At 43.1% G+C, this 21,978-nt stretch overlaps 1 protein-coding gene across 1 annotated transcript in view; it reads right to left on the bottom strand.

Annotated features, from left to right (window-relative positions):
* TESC (tescalcin) overlaps positions 1-21,570 on the bottom strand; it is an 85,574-nt gene extending 64,004 nt beyond the window's left edge. Inside the window, exon 1 of the mRNA XM_029620070.1 lies at positions 21,288-21,570. Within this exon, the coding sequence (XP_029475930.1) occupies positions 21,288-21,345 (58 nt within the window). The 5' untranslated portion in view covers positions 21,346-21,570. The remainder of the gene's footprint in view (positions 1-21,287) is intronic.
* Positions 21,571-21,978: the final 408 nt, after the last annotated feature.

The following is a 21,978-nucleotide window of genomic DNA, read 5'->3' as shown; positions in this document are numbered from 1 at the left end:
TATTTGTAACTTTTGGGACCTCCGACTTAATATCGCCTTTGGGTAGGCGCTAATTTCTGAAAGTAAAATGTGCGGCTTGGCTGCACATTTTACTTTCTGAATCGCGCGCGAATACCTAATAGGGCCATCAACATGCATTTGCATGTTGCGGGTGCTATTAGTTTCGGGGGGGTTGGACGCGCGTTTTCGGTGCGCTATTACCCCTTACTGAATAAGGGGTAAAGCTAGCGCGTCGAAAACACGCATCCAAATGCGGGTTAACGGTGCGCTCCACCAGAGCGCACTGTACTGTATCAGCCCGAGTGTTAGGAAAAATTCTGCACTACATGAGACGCTGCCCTTCCAGTGCTGACACCTCAGGACAATGCTAGAGGAGGTGCTGCACATCTGGAGGTGCTTTCCTTCCAGTGTCGGCACTGCAGGACTTGATCAATGGAGGCACACAGAAAAAGAGAGTAGAAGTGGGAAGTTTATCTTTTCTAAAGCTTTGAAACCATCTAAATAATTGAGAAAACTTTCATTATTTTTTTCTTCTGCAATTGGACATTTTGTGGGCATTGTTCCAAAGGCTGTTCCAGTCCTGTTGTTCAGTAACTATAATTGGAAAGTCATCATTCCAGCATAATCTCCAGAGAGTTCTTACCCCATGTGTAATGCAGCAGCAGCAGTAGTAGTAGTTCACTGTCTCTTTTCTGGCCTCCTGCAGACACAGAATCTAATCTCAGCCAGAGAAAGTCTCCTTATTAATGCAATTTGTACATGAAGCATTAAGTGATAATAAAATAAATGACTGGGGACTGGCTCAGTACAGGGTTCAATTCCTGAGCCCAGCTCCTGTTCATCAGGACAGCCAGGGCTGGGAATTTTGTAGCGTGGATGTTCACAGCTCCTTGCAGGAGGCAGTCTTGGATATCAACCTTGCAACTCTTAATCTCCAGATCCAGGCTGCATATGTGTACCCAGTTGACAGATCAAGAGCTGGAGGTATTCAGCAGGAGGGAGCCCATGCAACGCTCTTTGGTCTGCCCATTGCCCAAGAATGGCCCTTGCATGATGCAAGATCTCACTGAGGCCGACTCACAAGCCCTGAAGGCATAGCCACAGGTGGGTCTGGATTGGCAGTTTTGCTCTTTATGATAGTTTTTACATCAGACTTGATCCCTTTTAAAAAAAAGTAGCATTATATTGGCAACCCTCCAGTCTTCAGGCACCATAGATGATGTTACTGATAGTTTTCAAATTTCCTATAGCAGGACTGCAATTTCATTTTTCAGTTCTTTCAGCACTCTGAGATGTATATCATCTGCTTCTTTTTAAATTCTCTCTTTGCCTTCCTTATCGATGCTTTGCATCTGACTTGCCAGTGCTTATGCTGTTTCCTGTTTTCTTCATTCGCATCCCTTTTCCATTTCTTGAAAGATGTTCTTTTAGATATTATAACCTCTCTCACCTCATCTTTTAACCCTGTTGGTAGTGTTTTAGCCTTCCTTCCACCTTTTCTAATGCATGGAATACATCTGATCTGGGCTTCCAAAATGGTATATTTAAACAATGTCCTTGCCTGAACTAAATTCGTTAAGAATTTAGTTCAGTTTTTTCTTAACCATTTTCCTCATTTTATCAGTCACCTTTTTGAAAGTTAAATGTCGCAGTAGATGTTTTTAGTGTTCTTTCTCTAGTTATTAAGTCAAATTTGATAATGTTGTGATCACTATTGCCAAGCAGCTCCAACAATGTTACCTCTTGCACCAAATCCTGTGTTCCATCAAGGACAAGGTCTAAAATAGTTTCCCCTCTTGTTGGTTCTTGTACTAGCAGCTCCATGAAGCAGTCATTTATTTCATCTAGGAACTTTACTTCTCTAAAATGTCCTGATGTGACATTCACCCAGTCAATACTGGGATAATTGAAATCACTCATTATTACTGTGCTACTGATTTTGTTAGTTTCTCTAATTTCTTCTAGCATTTCACTGTTAGTTCATTCTGGCCAGGTGAATGGTAATACACTACTACTGTATTTCCCTTTTCACCTGGAATTTCTATCCATAAAGATTCAAAATTGCATTTTGTTTCCTGGAGAAAGGAGAGTGGTTTGGGAATGACACTGGAAATTAGTCCTGCACTGATGAAAATAAAGTCTGCTTGTTTTCTTGTCAGTTTGTTTTCTCATCCAATTTGAATGCAAAGAATTGTTTTATTTAATTGCTTATGCACATGTTAGTCAATAACCTGTGTTAGTGTATATTTAATTAAACTAATTTGAACATGTTCTATATAATATACATCTTTTTAAATTGTTTGTGACATAAAATTTAAAAACCTGTGCGTGCAGTTTAGGGCTGAGATGCACTGATGGCGCTCTACAGCTCTCCAATTTACTCTTTGCTTTGGCTAATGCTCTCAACCTTTCATTCAGTAATTATTTATTTACATTTAATTATTTTAATGTGGTTCTTTTTTGGAATTGATGCTGAGCAATACAGAAAAAAAAAAAGAATATTTTTTCCACTCGTTCATTTCAGCTTTTAAAGTCAGGCATCCAGGATAAAAATCAATATGTCTGTAATAACCAAACTTTGTTGGAAAGAGACCAGAGATCGAAGAAGTACAGACATAACCGCCTTTCCTAAGAATAACTTCACATTAAATTGGTTGCCAGGAAAGTTATAGCAGTTGGTACATATATAATCAGGGTCAGAGCCAGTTTTGGGAATGTTATTTAAGTTTACAGCTACCATTAAAAAAAAAAAAAAAAAGTAATGATCTGAAGTATGTTAGGGGGTTGTTCAATATTTTTGAGTGAATTTTACGGAACTGAAAAGTGTCAGAATGAATGCATTGGAAACAGAAATCCTCTGCATACATCCACAGTGGAGACATAGGGGGTCATTTACCAGACGGATCGCACGCGATAAGGGACGTTTCGCACGCGAAAAGTCCCTTATCGCGTGCGATACCAAGATGGGGGCGGAGTCGGCCCCGGAAAAGGAGGAGTCGGGGCGTCACCGGGGCCGACTCCGCGAAGACGCCGTGGACGACGAAAATGTAAGGGCCTTTTCGTGTCCTACTTCGCACCCAATAGCTCCACCTTCTATGGTGGTGCTATTGGGGTGTGAAACCGGCAGTGATCACACACCGCGGCGGTGCAATTGCTGCCGGCTAGCACAGGACCACTCCCCGTTTCGGCCCCCGCCCCTCATTACCTAAAGTATCGCAGGCCTGCGATACTTTAGAAAATGAGGCCCATAGTGTCTGGGAGCAGGTCATCAGGTCTAGGGCTGCAGGTAGAGCTCTGCTTCCACACCTATCGTATTGGCCTTTTTGCACTCATGCAAAACCCTATTCCTGGGAACTCTCTGGAGCAAGTTGAGCCATGCCTGGTCTTACCCCATGGCAATGTAACTCCTGTTATATTGTTTGGGTACTTGCCAGGTTCTTGTGGCCTGGATTGGCCTCTGTTGGAAACAGGATGCTGGGCTTGATGGACCCTTGGTCTGACCCAGCATGGCAATTTCTTATGTTCTTATCATTCAACAGCCTTTTCTATAATATAATGCTATTTATTAATAACTTTATATTACACAAATTTGAACTACCAAAGTGTATACACTTCTATGCTCTGCTTCCTTCACTGGCTCCTTGACCTCTCTCCTCCTAGAGATAGCTGGAGTATTCAGAATTTGAAAGTACGGTGTTAACAATTTGATACAACACTCACATAATTTCTTGTTTAAGTATAAAAATCTAGCACTTTCACAACAAGTAAAGGTTATTCATTGAGTTAAACAGACCACAACATGGATACGTATAGTATATTCATTTCAAAAGTGCTCCATGAAAGGAACCTTTGGATTGCTTACCAGAAGGAGGGAACCAAATTTCTGGGGACATACCGAGAGAGTAGTGAAGCAGAGGTTTAGATTGTGTTCACCCATGTGGGAAAAGGAGGCAGTGTACTCAGTCTTTATAAATCCCAGCCACCATCTTAGGGTGTGGATAGTTCTATTGAATAAGTCAGTGAGAGGGCTATTCCAATTTTACTACTTTTTTGGGGTTAGGCCTCTGGGGTCTCTCTACCTAGAGACTTGGAACTAGAAAGGAGTCAGAGCCTTATCCCGGTGGTTTTTGTCCATGTTTTGGTAACTGTTTAATTGCCAGAGGAGGAAGTATTTTTTTTCCCACTTGGTGGATTCTTTTGTGTATTGAGTATCCCAGGGCCTCAGCTGATACTGGCTGGAGGAGAGGTGCCTTTCCCTTTGAAAGGACAGATGAAAAATGGACTCGCATCCATTCCTGAGAAAACATTGAGGAATGGTGTAAGAATTCTGTGTAAGGTCAGAGAAGCACCTGGAAAGATTGGTGGGACAAGGGGGACAATCAGATGCCACAAAGAGAAGAGTGAAGAGTGGTGAGGATTTCGGGGGAAAAAGTAAAAGAACTGGGGACTTTGATGTGATTTCCGGAGGAAAATTGGGATAAACTTCTTCCTTCCCATTCCCCTGGGAGGATTTGAGGACTAACTGAAACAAAAGAGATTAGAACAACAGTTCCTGGGACAAGAGTAACAAGTAAAAAAGTAATTGGGAGATTTACTGGGAGTATTGAAGAGAAGCAAGGAGTCAATTTACTTAAGTAACTGGCTGAAGTAGTTAGAGAACTGATTGTTGAAGAAAGAAGATCACACATTTATTGCAACTCAGCTTTTGATAATTCAAATGTTTTCACTTTAGAGTTTGTAAATAAATCAATTCATTTTTGCAACCTATCAATAAATTGAGTTGGAACCCACACAGTCTCCAGATTGTTTGGTGCTGCTGCCTGTGTTAAGAAATTATCCGTGCTGTTTACAGGATGTGAGAATAGAGATTGGGGTAAAGGGCCTTGAATCTAAGTTTCCCCCACACAGGGAGTCTTGGACTCTCGGACTCTCAGATGGTTTGGTGAAGTATTAAGAACTGTGCAAATAGGGTCTAAACCAGGGATTTTCAACCCCAGTCCTCAAAGCACACTGAGCCAGTCAGGCTTTCAGGAAATCCACAATGAATATGCATGAGGTAGAGTTGCATACAGTGGAAGCCGTGCATGCAAATCTAACTCATGCATATTCATTGTGGATCCCCTGAAAACCTGACTGGCTTAGTGTGCTCCGAGGACTGGGTTGCGAACCAGTGGTCTAAACTTTGAGATGTGAGCTATCGGGGTTTTCCCGCCCAGGGGCTAATTCCACATGCCTCCCCCCCCCCCCCCTCAAAATCTCAGATATCCAATTAATGTTCAACGTTGTTAATGTGTATGTTACGCCGTCTGCTCAAGTATTACATGTTTATCGAGGACAACCTTTAATATCTGCCAAATCTTCCAGCCTCTTTTCTCTAGGGATGGACGCAGGATTAAATCAGTTATTTCCCAGCTCCCTCCTGGAGGCACACCTATCCAATCAGGTTTTCAGGATTACAGAAATGAATATGCATGAGATAGATTTGCCTGGAATGCCCTACTGGAGGAGGTAGCGAGGATAAAAACAGTCAAAAAATTCAAAGGGGCATGGGATAAATATTGTGGGATCCCTAAAGGCCAGAGGCTGGAAATGACGTTACGGTGCATGGATGCATGGGGGTAACCTGCACGGAGCAGTATTTACTACCCTTAACAGAAGGCTTGGAGGTAACCAGCAGGGAGTGGCAGTTACTACCCTTAACAGAAGGCATGGAGATTACTACCCTTAACCAATAAGCCTTGATGCTTTTAATGCACCTGCAACATCGCTTTCTGTTTCGACGGTGGGAGGGGGGGGGGGGGGGGGGGGGGGGGGGGAGTGGAATTGGATTCATATGACAACCACCATGGGCCCCTACTTTTATGGTCTGGGATACTGATGCACACAGGACTGCTTCTATGGCCAAGTCCAAATGCAAAGCATGTCAAATAGAATTGTCTGAATTTTCAAAAAGACTCCTCACCCAGTAAAAGTTTTGATAGTACATTTTATGGGTTTGACAGTTTCTTGGTTTTGATTGTAAATATTACTACCCTTATCATAAGGCTTGGGGATAACTGCATGGAGCGGCAGTTATTATTTATTTATTTATTTAAAACTTTTCTATACTGACATTCAAGTAAATATCACATCGGTTTTCATAGAACTGGGGAAACCATTGACTAAAGAAATGCGAAGTTACATAAAACGTAAGGGAACTGAACTAGGGGAGAAGGTTAGGATAGCAGAGTCAAGGCTAGGATAGCAGAGTCAAGTACCCTTCAGAGACACATGGACGTAACCAGCATAGCACAGCAGATATCACCATGGGAAGTTTGCTGGGTAGACTGGATGGACTATTTGATCCTTTTCTGCTGTCATAACTATGTTGCTATGTAAATGTATGCAAATCATCTCATGCATATTAATTATGGATATCCTGAAAACCTGACTGGTTAGGTGTGCCTCCAGGAGAGGATTTGGAAATACTGATTTAATCTTGTGTTCATCCCTAGAGAAAAGTATGCTAGGAGATTTGGCAGATATTAAAGGCTGTCCTGGATAAACATGTAATAGTTGCTAAATGAGCAGGCAAGGCTTGACCAGTTTGACCGGAGGTATATTAATCTGGCGTGGCCTGAAGAGAGTGCTGGCCCTGTTCTTGCATTTTGTCCATTCATTTAGTTATAAAAGATAAGAGGCATGATCATTTTAAAGAGAGATTTGTTTCTGACAATTGTCTAGTTCTCTTGTGCTGCAGATATTTGAGAACACTTGAAATGAATAATTCTATATGAGTGAAGAAAATACTTGCTATCATGTTTATTGGTCATAAACTAACATAGAACCATGATGGCCTATCTAGTCTGCCCATCTGCCCAACTAATTTAGCTTTTACAAGTTTCATCACTCCCTCTTAATCCCCTATATTAATCCTGTGCTTTCTTAAATTCAGATACTGTTTTTATCTCCACCTCCTCCTCTAGGAGGCTATTCCATGCATCCACTATCCTTTCTGTAAAGAAATATTTCCTAAAATTACTCCTGAGCATGGCCGGCGCAACCAACTGTGCAAGCCAAGCACTTGAACAGGATGGCGGCCTGGAGGGGGCGGCAGCCTAGGCAGAGACCAAATGAGCTGTTGGTGCAGCAAAGAGGAGCAGCACAGGGCCACAAGGCAGTTCCCAATCCGCTGCGCGATGAAGAAGAGGTGGAGGACAGGGCCTCGCGGCGAAGAAGAAGAAGAGGAGGAGCACAGAGCAGTGTGGCTGTTCCCAATCCGCCACGCGGTGACGAGGAGGAGCCACAAGGCCGTGCAGCAAAACAAGCAAAGTTGCAGGGCTGTGTTTGTGAGTGTGTGCATGTGTGTCTGAGCATGTATTTATGAGAAAGAGGGCTCTTGTGTGAGTGTGTGTGTGTGTATGTAAGAGGGAACGTGTGTGTTGTGTGTGTGAACATGTGTATGTAGGAAGGATTATGTGTGAGCATATGTGTGAGTGAAAATGTGTTTGAGAGAGAGGGAGCATATGTATGTAAGAGGGAATAAGCTTGTTTGTGCATGAGGAAAAGAGCATATGTATGCATGTGTATGAGAGAGCAGAAAGTTTATGCAACCCTATCTCACTGATCCACAACAATCTGAGTGACTGGAAATCAAAAGTTTCCAGGTTTGGTGAGCGTGAATTATTTTATTTTTATTAGTTTTAATTTTTGGATGCTAATTGTGTCTACTGTTTTGAAATATTTTATTGGTATTTGAGAATTTTAAAACAAATTGTTTATGAGTTTTTAATTAATGGATCTTCTGTTTACCAGCTGTTTTGAAATATTCTTTTTTAGTATGTTTATACTATTATGATTAATGTATTTATAATATTTCTTGATTTTATTGTTTAATGTCTGAGGACTGGTGATGGTTTCTGTTTTTTCATTGATACACTGCATAGAGACTGACTTGTTGCGGTTTTCCTATTCAGTTTTTGCCTGCATGTTTCTATTTATACTTTATGGTTTCTTTTTCCTGTATTTGGTGAGAGTCTGCCTGTGTTCTGCATGTGTGATTGAGATGAGAGATTCTGCTAGCCTGTAGGAATTTATGACAGCTTGGTTTGTTCTGTTTCCTAATATGAGGTGTATTGGTGTTTTAGGGCCTGGTATAATATTTGTAGTGTTGCCTTTTCATAGGTAGGGTTGTTACATTTTTAAGTGCTGGCACAGCTGTTTTGGTGTGGGAGGTTTATTATATTTTAATTGCAATTTACTCATGGCTTTCTGAGGGTCAAGCCCACACCTAACATGCATTATAGAAGCCCTAATGCCATATGGGTTCCAAGTGTCTTTTTTTGTAGGGTTTTCTGGTTGGCACCAAATAAGTGCATGCAAATACTTGTGATTTTTTTGACCTCAAAAGACTGTACTTTGAATATTCTTTTTCATGTAAAATCTATTATAAATGCATAATTTTTAATTGTGTATGTGGCAGGAGGAAGGGGGTGCAAGGGAATAAGATTTGCCTAGGGCACCTAATACTCTTGCACCAGCAATGAGTTCCAGGGGAGGGAGTGAAGACCCGGAGGGTAAAGGGGTGACAGTGTTTAAAGTTTAGGTTGCTGGAAGGAATTGTGCTTTTTTTGGCAGGCCTGTGACAGAGAGTGAATGAAGTGTGTGTGTATGTGGCGGGGGAGGAGGGCGCCACAATAATTGTTCGCACAGGGCAGCAAAAAAACTAGCACCAGCCCTGCTCCTGAGTCTACCCCCTTTCACCCTCATCCCATGACCCCTTGTTGTAGAGCCTCCTTTCTGTTTAAAGAGGCCTGCCTCCCGTGAATGGAATCCTTTGAGATACTTAAACATCTCTATCATATCTCACCTTTCCTCTAGGGTATACATCTTTAGATGTTTACGTATGTCTCCATATGTCTTAGAATGAAGACCGTGGCCATTTTAGTAGTTCTCTTCTGGACAAACTCCAGTTGGTTTATATCCTGTTGAAGGTGTGGTCTCCAGAATTGTACACAGTATTCCAAATGAGGTCTCACCAGGGACTTATATATCACCTCCCTTTTCCTGCTGACCATTCCTCTTGCTACGCAGCCAAGTATCTTTCCGTCTTTTGCTGTTGCTTTGTTCACCTGTTTGGCCTTCTTGAGATCATGAGATATGATGATTCCCCATAGCATGCTCTTTTTTTTTCATGCTTAGAAGAATTTCCCCTCCAATACTGTTCCTCTCCCTTGGGTTTTTGCAGCCTACATGCCTTACTCTGCATATTTTAGCATTAAATCTTAGCTGCCAGACCCTAGACCATCCCTAGAGCTTTGCTAGATTTCTCCTACCCCAATACAGATTTTGGTATCATCTGCAAAAAGACAAACCTTTCCCAACAATCCTTTGGCAATGTCGCTCACGAAAATGATTAAACAAACCGGGTCAAAGACTGATTCCTAAGACTATGGTTGGCAATGCTGTCCCCCTCCATTTACCACCATCCTTTGCCACCTCCCACTATGCCAGTTTCTAACCCCTTCAGTCACGCTAGGTCCTATACCAAGGGCACTCAGTTTAGTCTCCCACAGGAGTTGAAGGAGGAAAAGGATCTTTTGAGGTACCGGAAACAATTAAAAAGGTGGATGTATGCAAATATTTTCCATGCATATTCATTGTGGATATCCTGAAATCCTGACTATCTTGGGGGGGGGGGGTGCATAAGACCGGTTTGAACACCCCTGACCTGAAACATGAAGGAACACCAAAGTCAGTGAAAATGTGACCCAAAACTGGTATAACTGCATAGCTGAAGTAGAATGAGCAAAACGCACTACTATTTATTTCAAGTAGTCATCAGCATTTAAAAGTAGAGGCCATTATTCAAGGGCTTATAAAATTAATTGCTAATTCTCCCAAACATTCCCCTAGATTCATCAAAATGCTATAAATTTTGCATGAATAATGCCTGTGATAAGGAAAAAGGGGAGGGGGGGAGAGAGAGAGAGGCTCTCATATAAGTCAACTATTTATATCACTCTAGGAGGGTCATCTAGTAACTCGAGGTGGGGTTTTGGTGGTGGTCAGGGTTTTGGGCCAGTTTTACATGCACAGTCAGAGGTACGAACAGTACATCATGGAAGAATTGATGTGATTTCAAATGAAAAAAGCTACACAAAGATGAGATTTCTACAATGTACTCTTGCCCAAGCTTGATAGCATCCAGGTAGAGAGTGCAACAAGATAGGGCGAGAGTACATTATAGAAATCTCATCTTTGTGTAGATGACCCTCCTATAGTGGTATAAATAGATGCCTAATATGTGTGCCACCCCAAGGCTCTCTCTCTCTCCCTCTCCCCAAAATAGAATTTGCAATATAACATGCATTACGATATCGCATGCAACGTTAAATGTCCCTCATTTTCATAAACCCTGCCCAAACTCGCCCCCTTTCACTAAAATTAAAAAATTTGCATTTGTATCTCACAATGTGATAAATAACACATGCGTTATGGTGTTATTGCCCTAATGCCTGCATTAAGCCATAATGCATTTTGATGAACGACCCTGATTGTTAGGGAGTGGCATTATCTGAAGTGATTCTTGTCTAAATGCAGGAGACCCTGTAGAGTATAAAGATCAGTTTAAAATCATACAAGCAACATGTTTTTCAGTTTGGGAACCAGACTCTCTCATAAACAAGTTGTTTTGTTTTTCCATGCCACGATGGCTGGCATGAGCTATCTGGATTTCCTGTTCTGTGAGAACAGGAATCATTTTATTTATTTATTTATTTTAGTAGATGGAATGGTCATGCAGTCAAAAGTGCACAGTTTTCAGAGTAGGACAACAAAGGCCCTCCAGAAATGAAGTAGAAAGCAAAGTTCAACAGCCTCCAATCTGTACGCAGTGTCTTACGAGTGGGAGCAATATGTATGCTTCTGAAGCCTTTTGTATTTGGAAAAATGTCAAGAACTTGGGAATTGGATTGAATGCGTCATAATCCACACACTCCTCTGCTGTTGATGAAGTGTGTGAGTGCAGTAGTGGGTGATGAGACATACAATCTTCTGGACTGGCCTCTTGGCCAGGTTTATGAATTGTGATGTCATAGGCTTGTAAATGAAGTCCCCATCTCATTACTTGCATGCCACCTTGTTTTGGGATTTCCAGACAAAAAAGAACCTGATGTTTGGTGACCAGAGTGAATCGAGCTCCGCAGTAGACAGGAAACTGTTCACATTCCCACAGAACTGTGAGGGCCCCCTTTTCACATTGGGAACACATTACTGCACATCAGATAAATGATTTCCCTTTGAGGTTCTTGGTCAGAGTTCCTTATACTTAATTTGGTGAAATCTTACTTTTTTTTTGGCATGGTTGCATGTTCTCTACAGCATTGTGCTGTTCGTATCCTGTGCAGACCTTCGTGGTGGATTTCTGAATGTATGAATACTTAGTCTCCCAACCACAGCCTTTTTGATTTTTACCTCAAAGCCTATTTGCTTTCTCTGTGTTTCCTCACTAGATTGTAAAATCTATAGAGAAGGGATTATCTCTTATATGTGTTAGTAGTAATACATCTGGCGATCCTACAGAAATCAGGGTTGGGGCAAGGGTATTAGGTGCCCTACCCCTGGGCTGAGGTCCTCTCTGAGGAGTCCAAGAGCACAGCTCAATTTCCAGGATTTAAGATGTTCACACTTCCAGGATGTCTTATCAGGGGAAGACTTCTCTCCAAGTTGTTTTAACAGTCTTTAAAATGTACAGCAGTAATCGAGCTGGACGGTGAATGTGGTTCCAACATAACTTTACTTTGATTGTAAGAAGAAATGAATGATGATTTACAAATCCTTGTCCAATACAGTCCATTGCATTCTCATTTTCCAATAAGTTAGTGACTGGAATGTTTTCCATATTCCATCCCAATTTCAGGGGCAGTTTTGGAGCTTCCTCCCAAATTGATGGCTATGTTACTTGAATTAGTTTAGGAGGCATAATTCAAAGTCCAAGTCCTCAAACCTTGATTAAAATGTCATGGATTAGGCTTCTTAGATCTTATCTGACCTCCGCCCAGATTTCCGGATGGATGCTGCAGTTCTTCTTTTTTCTTCGTATTCCCCCTGTGATGGAGGGCCTCTATTTCCCCCCTTAAATCTGTGCAGAACCAGGCTAGATGCCTGGTCCACCTTAATTCCCCTTGAGAGAGAGAGAGCTCTGTGGGCAGGGCCCAGCAGGGAAGGAATAAGAACTGGGATCCAGGTGGGGATCCAGGCCCAGGTCTCCAGGACGAAGGTGGCTCCTGGTGGAATAATGTTGTCCAAACACTGAAGCTGTGAGTGCCGAGGGAAGCAGTACAAGACCGGGAGTACTGGGAGTACACTGTTCTAAAGTCAAGACAGTCTGCTAATGTTTGTTTACAAAAGCTGCAAAAAAAGTTCAATCTGCTTTTGAAAAGGCAGAAGTCAGACTAAATTTGTGCCTCCAGGCCTGGGGATCACCGTTCAGGTCCTGCCCTCCCCCCCACCCCTTCACTTCTAGAAATGAATGAGAATCCATTCCTTTAGTTTTACTTTTAAAGGGTCACTGGATCTTTCTCGGCGAGGGACTCCTCCGAAATCCTTCTTTCCAGATGATGGTAGCTAAATTCCCTTGGCCACTGGGAATTTAGTTGGCTAGCAAAAGTAAAAAAAAACAGTCTTCAACATCCAAACAAAAGGAAGAAAGGGTGGATATAAACTTCCTTCAACATAAAGTCAAAGAAGAAAAAGAAATAATGTTTCTAAAAATGAGAAAAGGCAACCTTTCTACTTTTCTAGCCCAAACCTTAATTCTTCCCTCAAAAAAAAGAAAGGAACAAAAACAGGAGCAGAAACAATGCCATCCTGCCTCCTTAGAATTCTAACTAAAGGTCCACACCCTCTCTAGATGTTTCCTCTTTTCACAGAACAAAGAAGCAACCAACACAGCAGCCCACATGGGGGAGCTGTAAAGCTCTGGAATCGTTTTATCTCTACCTATCCTAATGGTATGACCCAATAGGGCTTTATATTTACCTACTGGCGGCAGCTCATGGGCTTGGCTGGTGGCACTCAGCCTCCTCCCATGATTTTGATCCCCCCTCCAAGGTGCGGTGCTCAAACTCGGGGTTTCTCGGTCACTAGTCCATGGGCTGGCACCAGTCCCTGGCAGTATTTCCGCCGGTCCACAAAGCAATGGCGATTGCAGAAAGATGGGAAGGTAAAAAAGACCTGCCCTGCAGCCGTTCACACTGCACTGCACCGTGCACCCCAGCCAGCAGAGACTCTTCTTAATTATCCCTTCTTGCCCAGCCCTGTGGACCATTTCTGCAGTTGGGCAGGCCCCATCTTTGGGAGGAGAGCAGCATGAGAATGAGTCAGCTTCTTCTCCCACTGTAAGACCCTCACCTCCTATAGAGAAGAAAGAGAGGGCCACTGCAGGGCCTGAGAGCAGAGAAGATGCTGACTCAGTCGAACTCGGGCTGATTAACATTCTGCTTCAGTTGCTACCTTCCCTTTGGATTGATCCCAACTAGAAACAAAATGTCCACAGGGTGGGTTTATTAATTGCGGCAGTGTTGCTGGCTGGCAGAGGCAAGTGGAGAGAGTTTTGATGAGCAAGTGGCTGACTGAGAGGGGGGAGGGAAAGAGAGAGGGATGAATATATATATTTTGTTTTCAATGATCAGTTGATGACTGGGTTGGAGGAGAGAGAGGGAGATATTTTCTTTTATGAGCAGTTTAAGGCTTAACTCAAATTATTTATTTTATTATTTGAATTCTGGCTGGACCAGGATATCAATGTACTTGTAGGAGCTGATGTTGGGTGTCCTTTCTTTTAATGAAATATGTACGTTCTACCTTGTACATTGCTTAGACCATTATGTTAAGTGATTAATAAATTTTAAGAAAGTAATGACTATCCCATCCTCATAGCCAAAAGCTTTTTGGTCAACTTCAGTTCACACAAAAGACCTTTCCATAGAGTCATTTATTAGCAACTTTAATTTTTCACCAGTGATAATCTTCTTAAATAAAAGGTACCAGGTTGAGGACAACGACAGCCTCCTCCTTCCACTTTTTCCCAGTAGGAAAAAACGAAGCAAATTCAAAAAGACTGAAAGCAACAAAAGGTTTCAGGTCAGCAACCTGGCATATAACCTGACAGAAAATCGCCACCGGTTGACACAGGCAGGCCCTGATTTAGGCAAAGGCAAGACAAGCAACTGAGTCTAGGTCCAGCTATCCAGGCCAAAGAGGATCCTGCTTCTGCTTGTTTTAGGGCCCAGGTGCTGAAATGGCTTCAAAGGAGCACCCCATGCCACTCTGCCTATGGGCGCCGAAACCTTAAATCCGGCCTTGCAGTCATGACCTAGCAAACCGTATCCTTTACCTCTGTGCTTTCTTTCCAAACACTGGCTCCTAACCATTGATCCTCCCCAGAGATAGCAAGAGGACTGAGAGCCTAAAGGCACGGTGTTTCCAATATCACAGATATCACAGGAAGATGATAGTTGTAATTTCCCTGAGAAAAGTGGGATTACATCTGTATATGTGCCATGGATTATAATAAAGATGAACAATGACTGCTATATGGCCACCCTGTACAATATGAGGTTATTATCTTAGGTGGGGAACGCTCTTCTAGGATAGCACAAGTAATATAGCTAGCTTTTTTTTTTTTTTTTAAATATAGACTGGACATAAGGGGAGAGGCAGAAGGGGATACATTGGAAAAAGATAGTGATCTAATATCCACATTTCTTGCAGTCTGCTAGATAATTCAAGAGATAATAGCTGGCAAAAAAAGAAAAGAGGCCACCATATGTGTATGTCTCTGTCTCTCTCTTTCTCTGTCCCGTTCTCTGTTTCCGAGGTCTTGGCTGATTAAGGCCTCAACCTCATTCGAATCAGCCCTGAGGGTTTCTAGGGCTAAATTAGGCAGTAAATATTTTGCTGCTTAATGAGAGGTAAAAAGTGATTAAATCTACAAAGCAGCCAATCTGATTGGCTGATTCAGGCCTTTAGCACTTTAATTATGTTTAAGACATCTTTTATATTTGGGGGTTTTTTTTTTGTTTGTTTGTTTTACTGAACAGGGAGATTTTTCCTTCAAAACAAAGATGGCCGAAACCAAAACAGCAATACTACCGAAAACTATTTTAAATAATTAATTCAACATTTACTGGCGACTAAAAGCAGGCCAAGGCTGGGAACAGCAGCAAGAGCGCACACAAGGAGCCCTGGAGAGCCAGCAGGAGCTTAGATGTGCACAAAGGTGTGCAAGCTGGAGAAAGCCAGGCAGGATTCTGGATGTAAGTACTGCCCAGCTCGTCTTAAGTGCTCGTGGAGCACAGGAGCAGAAAAAGCTTATTCATAATGAAAAATGCTTTCCTGAATACATTACATTTTACAAGATTTAAATTGTGATAAAATATATGCCTACGGTTACATAAGCTTGCAGTTCTCAAAGCAGAATTTCAACAAAGTTGATTAAAAGTCCATCATGCTAAAATGCTTGGCCACTGGCATTTAGGGCTGTCATATTTCCCCTCTTTCCCTTCCTGATATCACACATTAGGGATGTGCAGCAGGGATGGATTCGTCCCATTCGGTATTCGTATTCGTCGGGTCCCAAATCCTTTGCATCCGTTCTCGGGGGACCCCGATCCATTCATTAGTTACATATGTATTCGTTTCCCAAAAAAACCCCCATCCCAACCCTTTTAAATTTAATTTACTACAACCCTCCCCCTCCTGCCCCCCCCCCCCCCCCCCAAGGCTTGCCAAAAGTCCCTGGTGGTCCAGCGGGAATCCTGGAGCGATCTCCTGCACTCAGGCTGTCGGCTGCCAGTATTCAAAATGGCGCCGATAGCCTTTGCCCTTACTATGTCACAGGGGCTACTGGTGCCATTGGTCGGCCCTTGTGGTGCAAATTAAAGTTGCTAATAAATTACTCCATGGAAAGGTCTTTTGTGTGAACTGAAGTTGACCAAAAAGCTTTTGGCTATGAGGATGGGATAGTCATTACTTTCTTAAAATTTGTTAATCACTTAACATAATGGTCTAAGCAATGTACATGGTAGAACGTACATATTTCATTAAAAAAAAGGACACCCAACATCAGCTCATACAAGTACAATGATATCCTATGTCACAGGGGCTACCGGTGCCATTGGTCGGCCCCTGTGACAAAGTAAGGGCAAAGGCTATCGGCACCATTTTGAATACTGGCAGCACCAGGGACTTTTGGCAAGTCTTGGGGGGGTCAGGAGGGTGGGGGTTTATTCATTAGTGATACGTTGTATTCGTGGGGGTTCGCCATACTTTTCGTGACCCCCACGAATACATTGAATATGATATATACGTTGCGGATTGCCAATACGTTGCAAACGAATGCACACCCCTATCACACATACATACATACATACAAGCTCTTTAACATGCCCGCAGGCTCTCAAGCACATCCTCTCTCCCTCCCATACATAATACAAACACAGGATCTCACTCTCGCATGCAGGCTGCCACTCTCTCTGACATGATGTCTTTCAAACACAGACTCCCTCTCCCACATACAAACTTGTTCTCATTCCGACATGCTCTCTCTTTCACTCTCTCTCACACACATGCACTCAGGCAGGCTGTCACACACACACATGCACACGCACGAGTTCAGTCTTATCCAGCTATATTCCAAATTATCCGGCTAAATAACAGCAGGCCTGCAGAGCCAAATAATTCTGAAAAACTCTACTTGTCCGTCTAAGTAGCGCTTTTCGGACTTATCTGGCTATATGCCACTACTTAGTTGCCAGATAACTTGTCATATATATTCAGCGGGATAAATGTCCTGCTGAATATACCAGCCTAAAGTTATCCGGCTACCTTTAGCCAGATATCAAAAACCCTAACTGGGTATGTTTCAATGTAGCTGGGTAGGTTTTTAGTTATGTGGCCAGATAATGTGCGACTTAACTGAATATCTTTAAAAGATATCCGGCTAAGTAGGATGATTGGTACGGAATGAAAAGGAATATACAAATGGGCCAGCGGCCCAATCCCCTCCCCCTCCCCCAAAAATAATGTATAAAGGCCCTAGCGGGCTGTGCGCAATGCACCCCTAAATGCCATCCAAATTATAAAGAGACCCAGCCCGGTGCATCAGAACTTTCCTAGCAGCCTACCTTCACCCTTCCCTCCGACCCACCCACCCGCAAGGATAGATAGCATCATGGTGACCCTCCCCATGCTTTCTCATGTGACTTTAAGCAGCTTTTCCACATGGCCCAAAAACTCCATCTCTGTTTACCAGCTCTCCTCATTATTGCACAGTCTTATGGGGAAAAAATACCAATAATTATTCCTGGCGTGCGCTGAGGATATAATTCCTCATTAACAGGAAGCTATCTTCTCCCTCCTGCTCTAATCAGCCACCTTCTCCTCCATGGGGGTCAGAGAGCTGCAGAGACCAAGAAGAAGCATTGTTCAGGGGTTAGGAGCTTCATCTAATGGCTAGAGCTCTGACCTAAGTGGCAGGAGGAAAATCCTGAGATGTGCATTTGAGTCTCCTTCTCTGCTGACAACCTTGGGGAAATCACCATGTCCCAGTGGCTCAGTCTACGCCTCTGCAGCCAGGTGACAATAACACCGCTCCTGCTTCCTTCTCCTGTTTTTGTTTTTTTTATAGCCTACATGAAGTCCAGGCACCAGAAAAGTGCTGCCAGCCCATCTACCCCAGAGGTGGCTGAATGTATTCAAGCATTGCTGAGTGAAAGTTGCCATATAAACGCAGATCGTTATCGACAGTTCTCTGGGTCCATTTAGTTCATTTCCTTCAGAGGAGTTACAAACTCTGCTCCTGCACTGGAGATGTAATTTGGCCACATATCTGTTGCTTTATAAGAGGGCGTGTCCAGGGAAGAGGCTGCAGGGCACTCAGGAATGCAGCACTGCCTGGGACCTGCAGCAGAGACTGCCCTGCCCCAGTCACAGACATGGCACACAGCCTGGAACGAAAACCCTTTTCTTAAAGATCTATTTGTCTTCGGCCGTAGCAGGTGCAGCAGGATGCAGTCCATTTCGGCTTTAAAGCACCAGGGCATTCTAATTCTGCTAATATTACTTATTGAACTTGGGAGTGAGAGACAAACACGATCTGCTACACCACCCACTTAGAAATAAAGACGTCAGCCCACAAGTTGCAGGTGATGACTTTTTTTTGGACTCATTTTGTGATGAGCTTCAAAAGCAGGATTCTCTTCATCATCGACGCAAAATGAGCTAGGAATGATGTTGCCTGACTATACAAGTAAATTACAGGCTGCATTAGAATGATGTTGTAGTGGTGTTGTTTGTTTTCAGAGTTGTAAAGAATTGTGACATTAAAAGATGGGGGTGGAAAGGAGGCTTGATGTGTTTACAGAAGGGTGAAAAAGCAGAGGGAGACAAACGGCTTTGTTTCCATGTATCCAAGTGGGCTAACATCAGGGTAGCCAACTGTCCGAAATAAGGAATGAAAAAACGACCTGTCACTAAAAGCAACGGGTCCGGGTCTCTGCTACCATGGACTCAGGTTCTGTGAGGATGCAATACTCAGGAATCAGGGTGCATAGCGGGGAGCGTCTCGGCACAGCAAGTCCAGCTGTGCACAAACTGTTGACAGTAAAACATGTTAAGATTATCAGTAAAAATCTGGCAGACCGTCATGAAGAATATTTACGAGTTGGCAAGCACGCTAGCCCCACTTAGTTAGTTCTTTAACTCTCGCGTTTCTCCGAATTAGAAGGAAAATACATTTAAAGACTCATCGTTATGGATCTGATCTCAATATTTATTTATTTATTTTATTTTTATTTTTGGTTTTTATATACCGATGTTCCTGTATAATATACATATCACACTGGTTTCTACCCCCACTGCGCTTTTCAGTTATTTCCGGTAACCCCAGGAAATGAGTAAGGGTGAGGCAAGAGCTGTGGAGATGGCCCCCACAGATGAGCTCGGTGGAAGCAAAGAAGGAAGCGCATGGCATCCCCCGACCCTACCACGTCTGATAAGGGGGAAAAAAAAAAAAAAGACTAAAAAATGAAAAAAGAAAAACCCGAGCAGAAAAGCATAACACACTTCTAGGACCAAGGAAAGATAATGTAACAAACTTTTAAAAAATGGGTGTGAAGGAGATCCTACTGATTTAATTAAACACAACAACTTTAATAATTACTCTATCAGCAAAAACAGTGCAAATGTTGCTATAGGGGAAAACAGCCACTTTGTTTTCAGCCTGGCCCACTTTCCTGAGCACATGAGCTTCCATCCCAGTTGGAACCTGTCCCGGTGCTGCTCACTCCCATTTATTAAGTGGGGAAGGGTTCCCCAGCTGGGGTGTCATGAGCATCCATTCATGGTTATCAGGGGATTTTCCCTGATTAGGGATCGCCCTCCTCGTTCTGTAATACCATACCTACTTTTCTAGTATTACTGGACAGATGCACTGCACAATGGTGATAAGTATTCAGGTCTGATAACTCCATACCCCAAAGAGCTTATAATCTAAGTAGGTACCTGAGGCAAAAAGAAATGAAGTGATTTGCTCAAGATGACAGGCGTTGTCAGTGCTCCCGGATTTGAATTCTGGCCTACCTTGGTTCTCATCTCACTGCTCTAACCACTGAGCCACGTGCCTGCTCCTCCCTTCAGAACCCCGAATCCTACCTGAAGTGAGATGGCCGGGACTCCTCTCCCTGCAGCATCCCCAGCCCCCAACAAGCAGAGCCCGGTTCTGAGAACAGAAAACGGGTCTCCTGCATGCTTGCTCACTGCAATCATCAGGCTGGCCCCAAGAATGGCCAATTTCTGCAGGGAACTCCCATTGAAAGTCAGCTGCCAGATCCAGCTTTGCTGAATGTTTTGGCTATGCCATTATGGACAACATTACTTGTGTGATGGGGAGAGGTGAAATAAAGGTTTAGTTTTCATGAATTTGGGGGGAAATATTCTTGATCATACACAGCTGGGGTTGGTAGCAGCAGACTCTCTGTGTAAGCCACTAGGTAGGGAGAGGCTGATCCAGGTCTGGTTTTTACCTCGCTGTATATGCACTTGCACTCTGCTTTTCTCAGGAAACTCAGAGCTACATGTCCACAGAGGCAAAGCAGTAAAATCAGGACCTGATCACCCTGACTTTGAAAAATGGAGTCAGCTGGCAGCTATGCACATACTCAGATCCTGCAGGATCATCACTAACCAGCCACAAAAAGCCACTCTCCATCCGCGACTGGCTGCCTCAATCCAATCACATTCAACTTATGCCACTTTTGGATACTGATTTGTGTACACATGTAAATCACTTCAAACCTTTTTTGGGAGGAGAGATTAATAAATGTAATAAAGAAATTAATAGCAAATGTTTCTAAAGTAAAGTTTAAAAGGATGAGCTCCAAGTTCTTGCCCACGACGAGCAGCGAGCCTGGAAAATTTCATGTCACAGGGGACATTTTGCCTTCCACATACTTAGCATGGAATCAACCTGGGGTGAGGTCTAAGAAAACTTTGGTTTGCACTGAATGGATTTCCATAACCAAGCAGGTTAGCCAAGGCGCACGCTGGCCCATGAGTGCTAACCCCTTGGCCTACTTCACAGTGTAACCGAAGAACAGGAAGGACCAACATAAAACTGAAACCACTGTAATGCAAACCAGTTTTAAGAGAATGGCCATCACAGAGGTCCTGTGTGTGGCTCTTGAGGACTGGGGTTTCTCCTCATGCACTGACGGCCTATAAGAAAATGCTCCTTATATTTCTGGAGTCTTGCCTTGGGTTATGTCACTCTCTGTCATGTTTACCATCCTCCCCCCCCCTTCTCTATTTAAACTTGACGAATGTGGTTATAAAAAATGTTCAGTTCTGGTGGCAAGCAACAACCCAGAGCTCCTTAACTCTTAAGTAGTAAGACCACATTCTTCTGGTGTTCGATTCCCTGCAGCTATCTGCTTTAAAGCACAACCAGTTTCTTTAGAATTTGGTTTCTGGTGAGAATTCATAGTTGCCCACTAGGCCCCCTCTCTCTCCCCCCCCCCCCCCATCTCCCAGCTCCAGAGCCAAGGGAGACGTGCAAGGCGCCCAAACCGTCCTCTGAGCACAATGGGTGCGTTCTAGGGTCTGACGGTCGAGAGATCCAAAACTAGTCAACTAGGAAATGACAGCAGCCGAACAGCAAGAGGGGAAGTTAAGGACAGTACGCACGGGAACACATTTTAAAGAATGCAAATAATGATAATATAATAATCAGGAGAGGAATTACTCACAGCCTGTCTTGCCAGCAAGTTCTTGGATTTCCACCGTCAGAGAATGTGAGGAACCCATCACTTTAAATCACTTATCGAATGAAACGACTGTAAGGTAGAGAATTCAGTGATCTGCCAGACTGGGGCAGGACTGCTCCACCAAAGGCAATTAAGGAGGTTCCTTAATCAGGGAGAAGAAAACACAAAAAGCAATCTGTATTTATTTATTTGTCAGGCAAAAAGAAGGCAGGATGCTGAAGGACTCAGAAGTTGCAAGGTGCCAGTTCAGAGCTGCCTGCCTGAAGTGCGGTATCTGTTTAAGTGTTCAGGAAGCTGGAAGCACTAATTATAATACATACAGAGGAAGGGCTTTCCCTGGGTCCTAAAGCCCTCCAAGTCGTGACTGAATCAGGTTGCTCTGTGACCTGGACATTCTGCCTGGCATGTACCTATTTCCAGACCACATTTAATCGTAAACATTTTGGTTTCAAATTTTAAGACTATTTAGCCAATTTAGCCTAAGCAACTATAGCGTAATGTAAGAGAGTGTGGTTAGTAGGGATGTGCATCCCCAAAATTTTCAGTTCAGTTTGTTTTTTCAGTTTGTTTTTTTTTTCTTTTCATCTGTATTCAGTTTGTTTTAATATTTTTTCAGTTTGATTCATTTGACAAACCAAAAAAGACTGCTAAAAAAAAAAAAGACCTTCAACAG

Source organism: Rhinatrema bivittatum, chromosome 11, assembly GCF_901001135.1.
Source record: "Rhinatrema bivittatum chromosome 11, aRhiBiv1.1, whole genome shotgun sequence".
NCBI classification, from domain to species: Eukaryota; Metazoa; Chordata; class Amphibia; order Gymnophiona; family Rhinatrematidae; genus Rhinatrema; species Rhinatrema bivittatum.
Note: the sequence above shows the minus strand (reverse complement) of the source record. Positions and strands in the feature narration are given on the sequence as shown.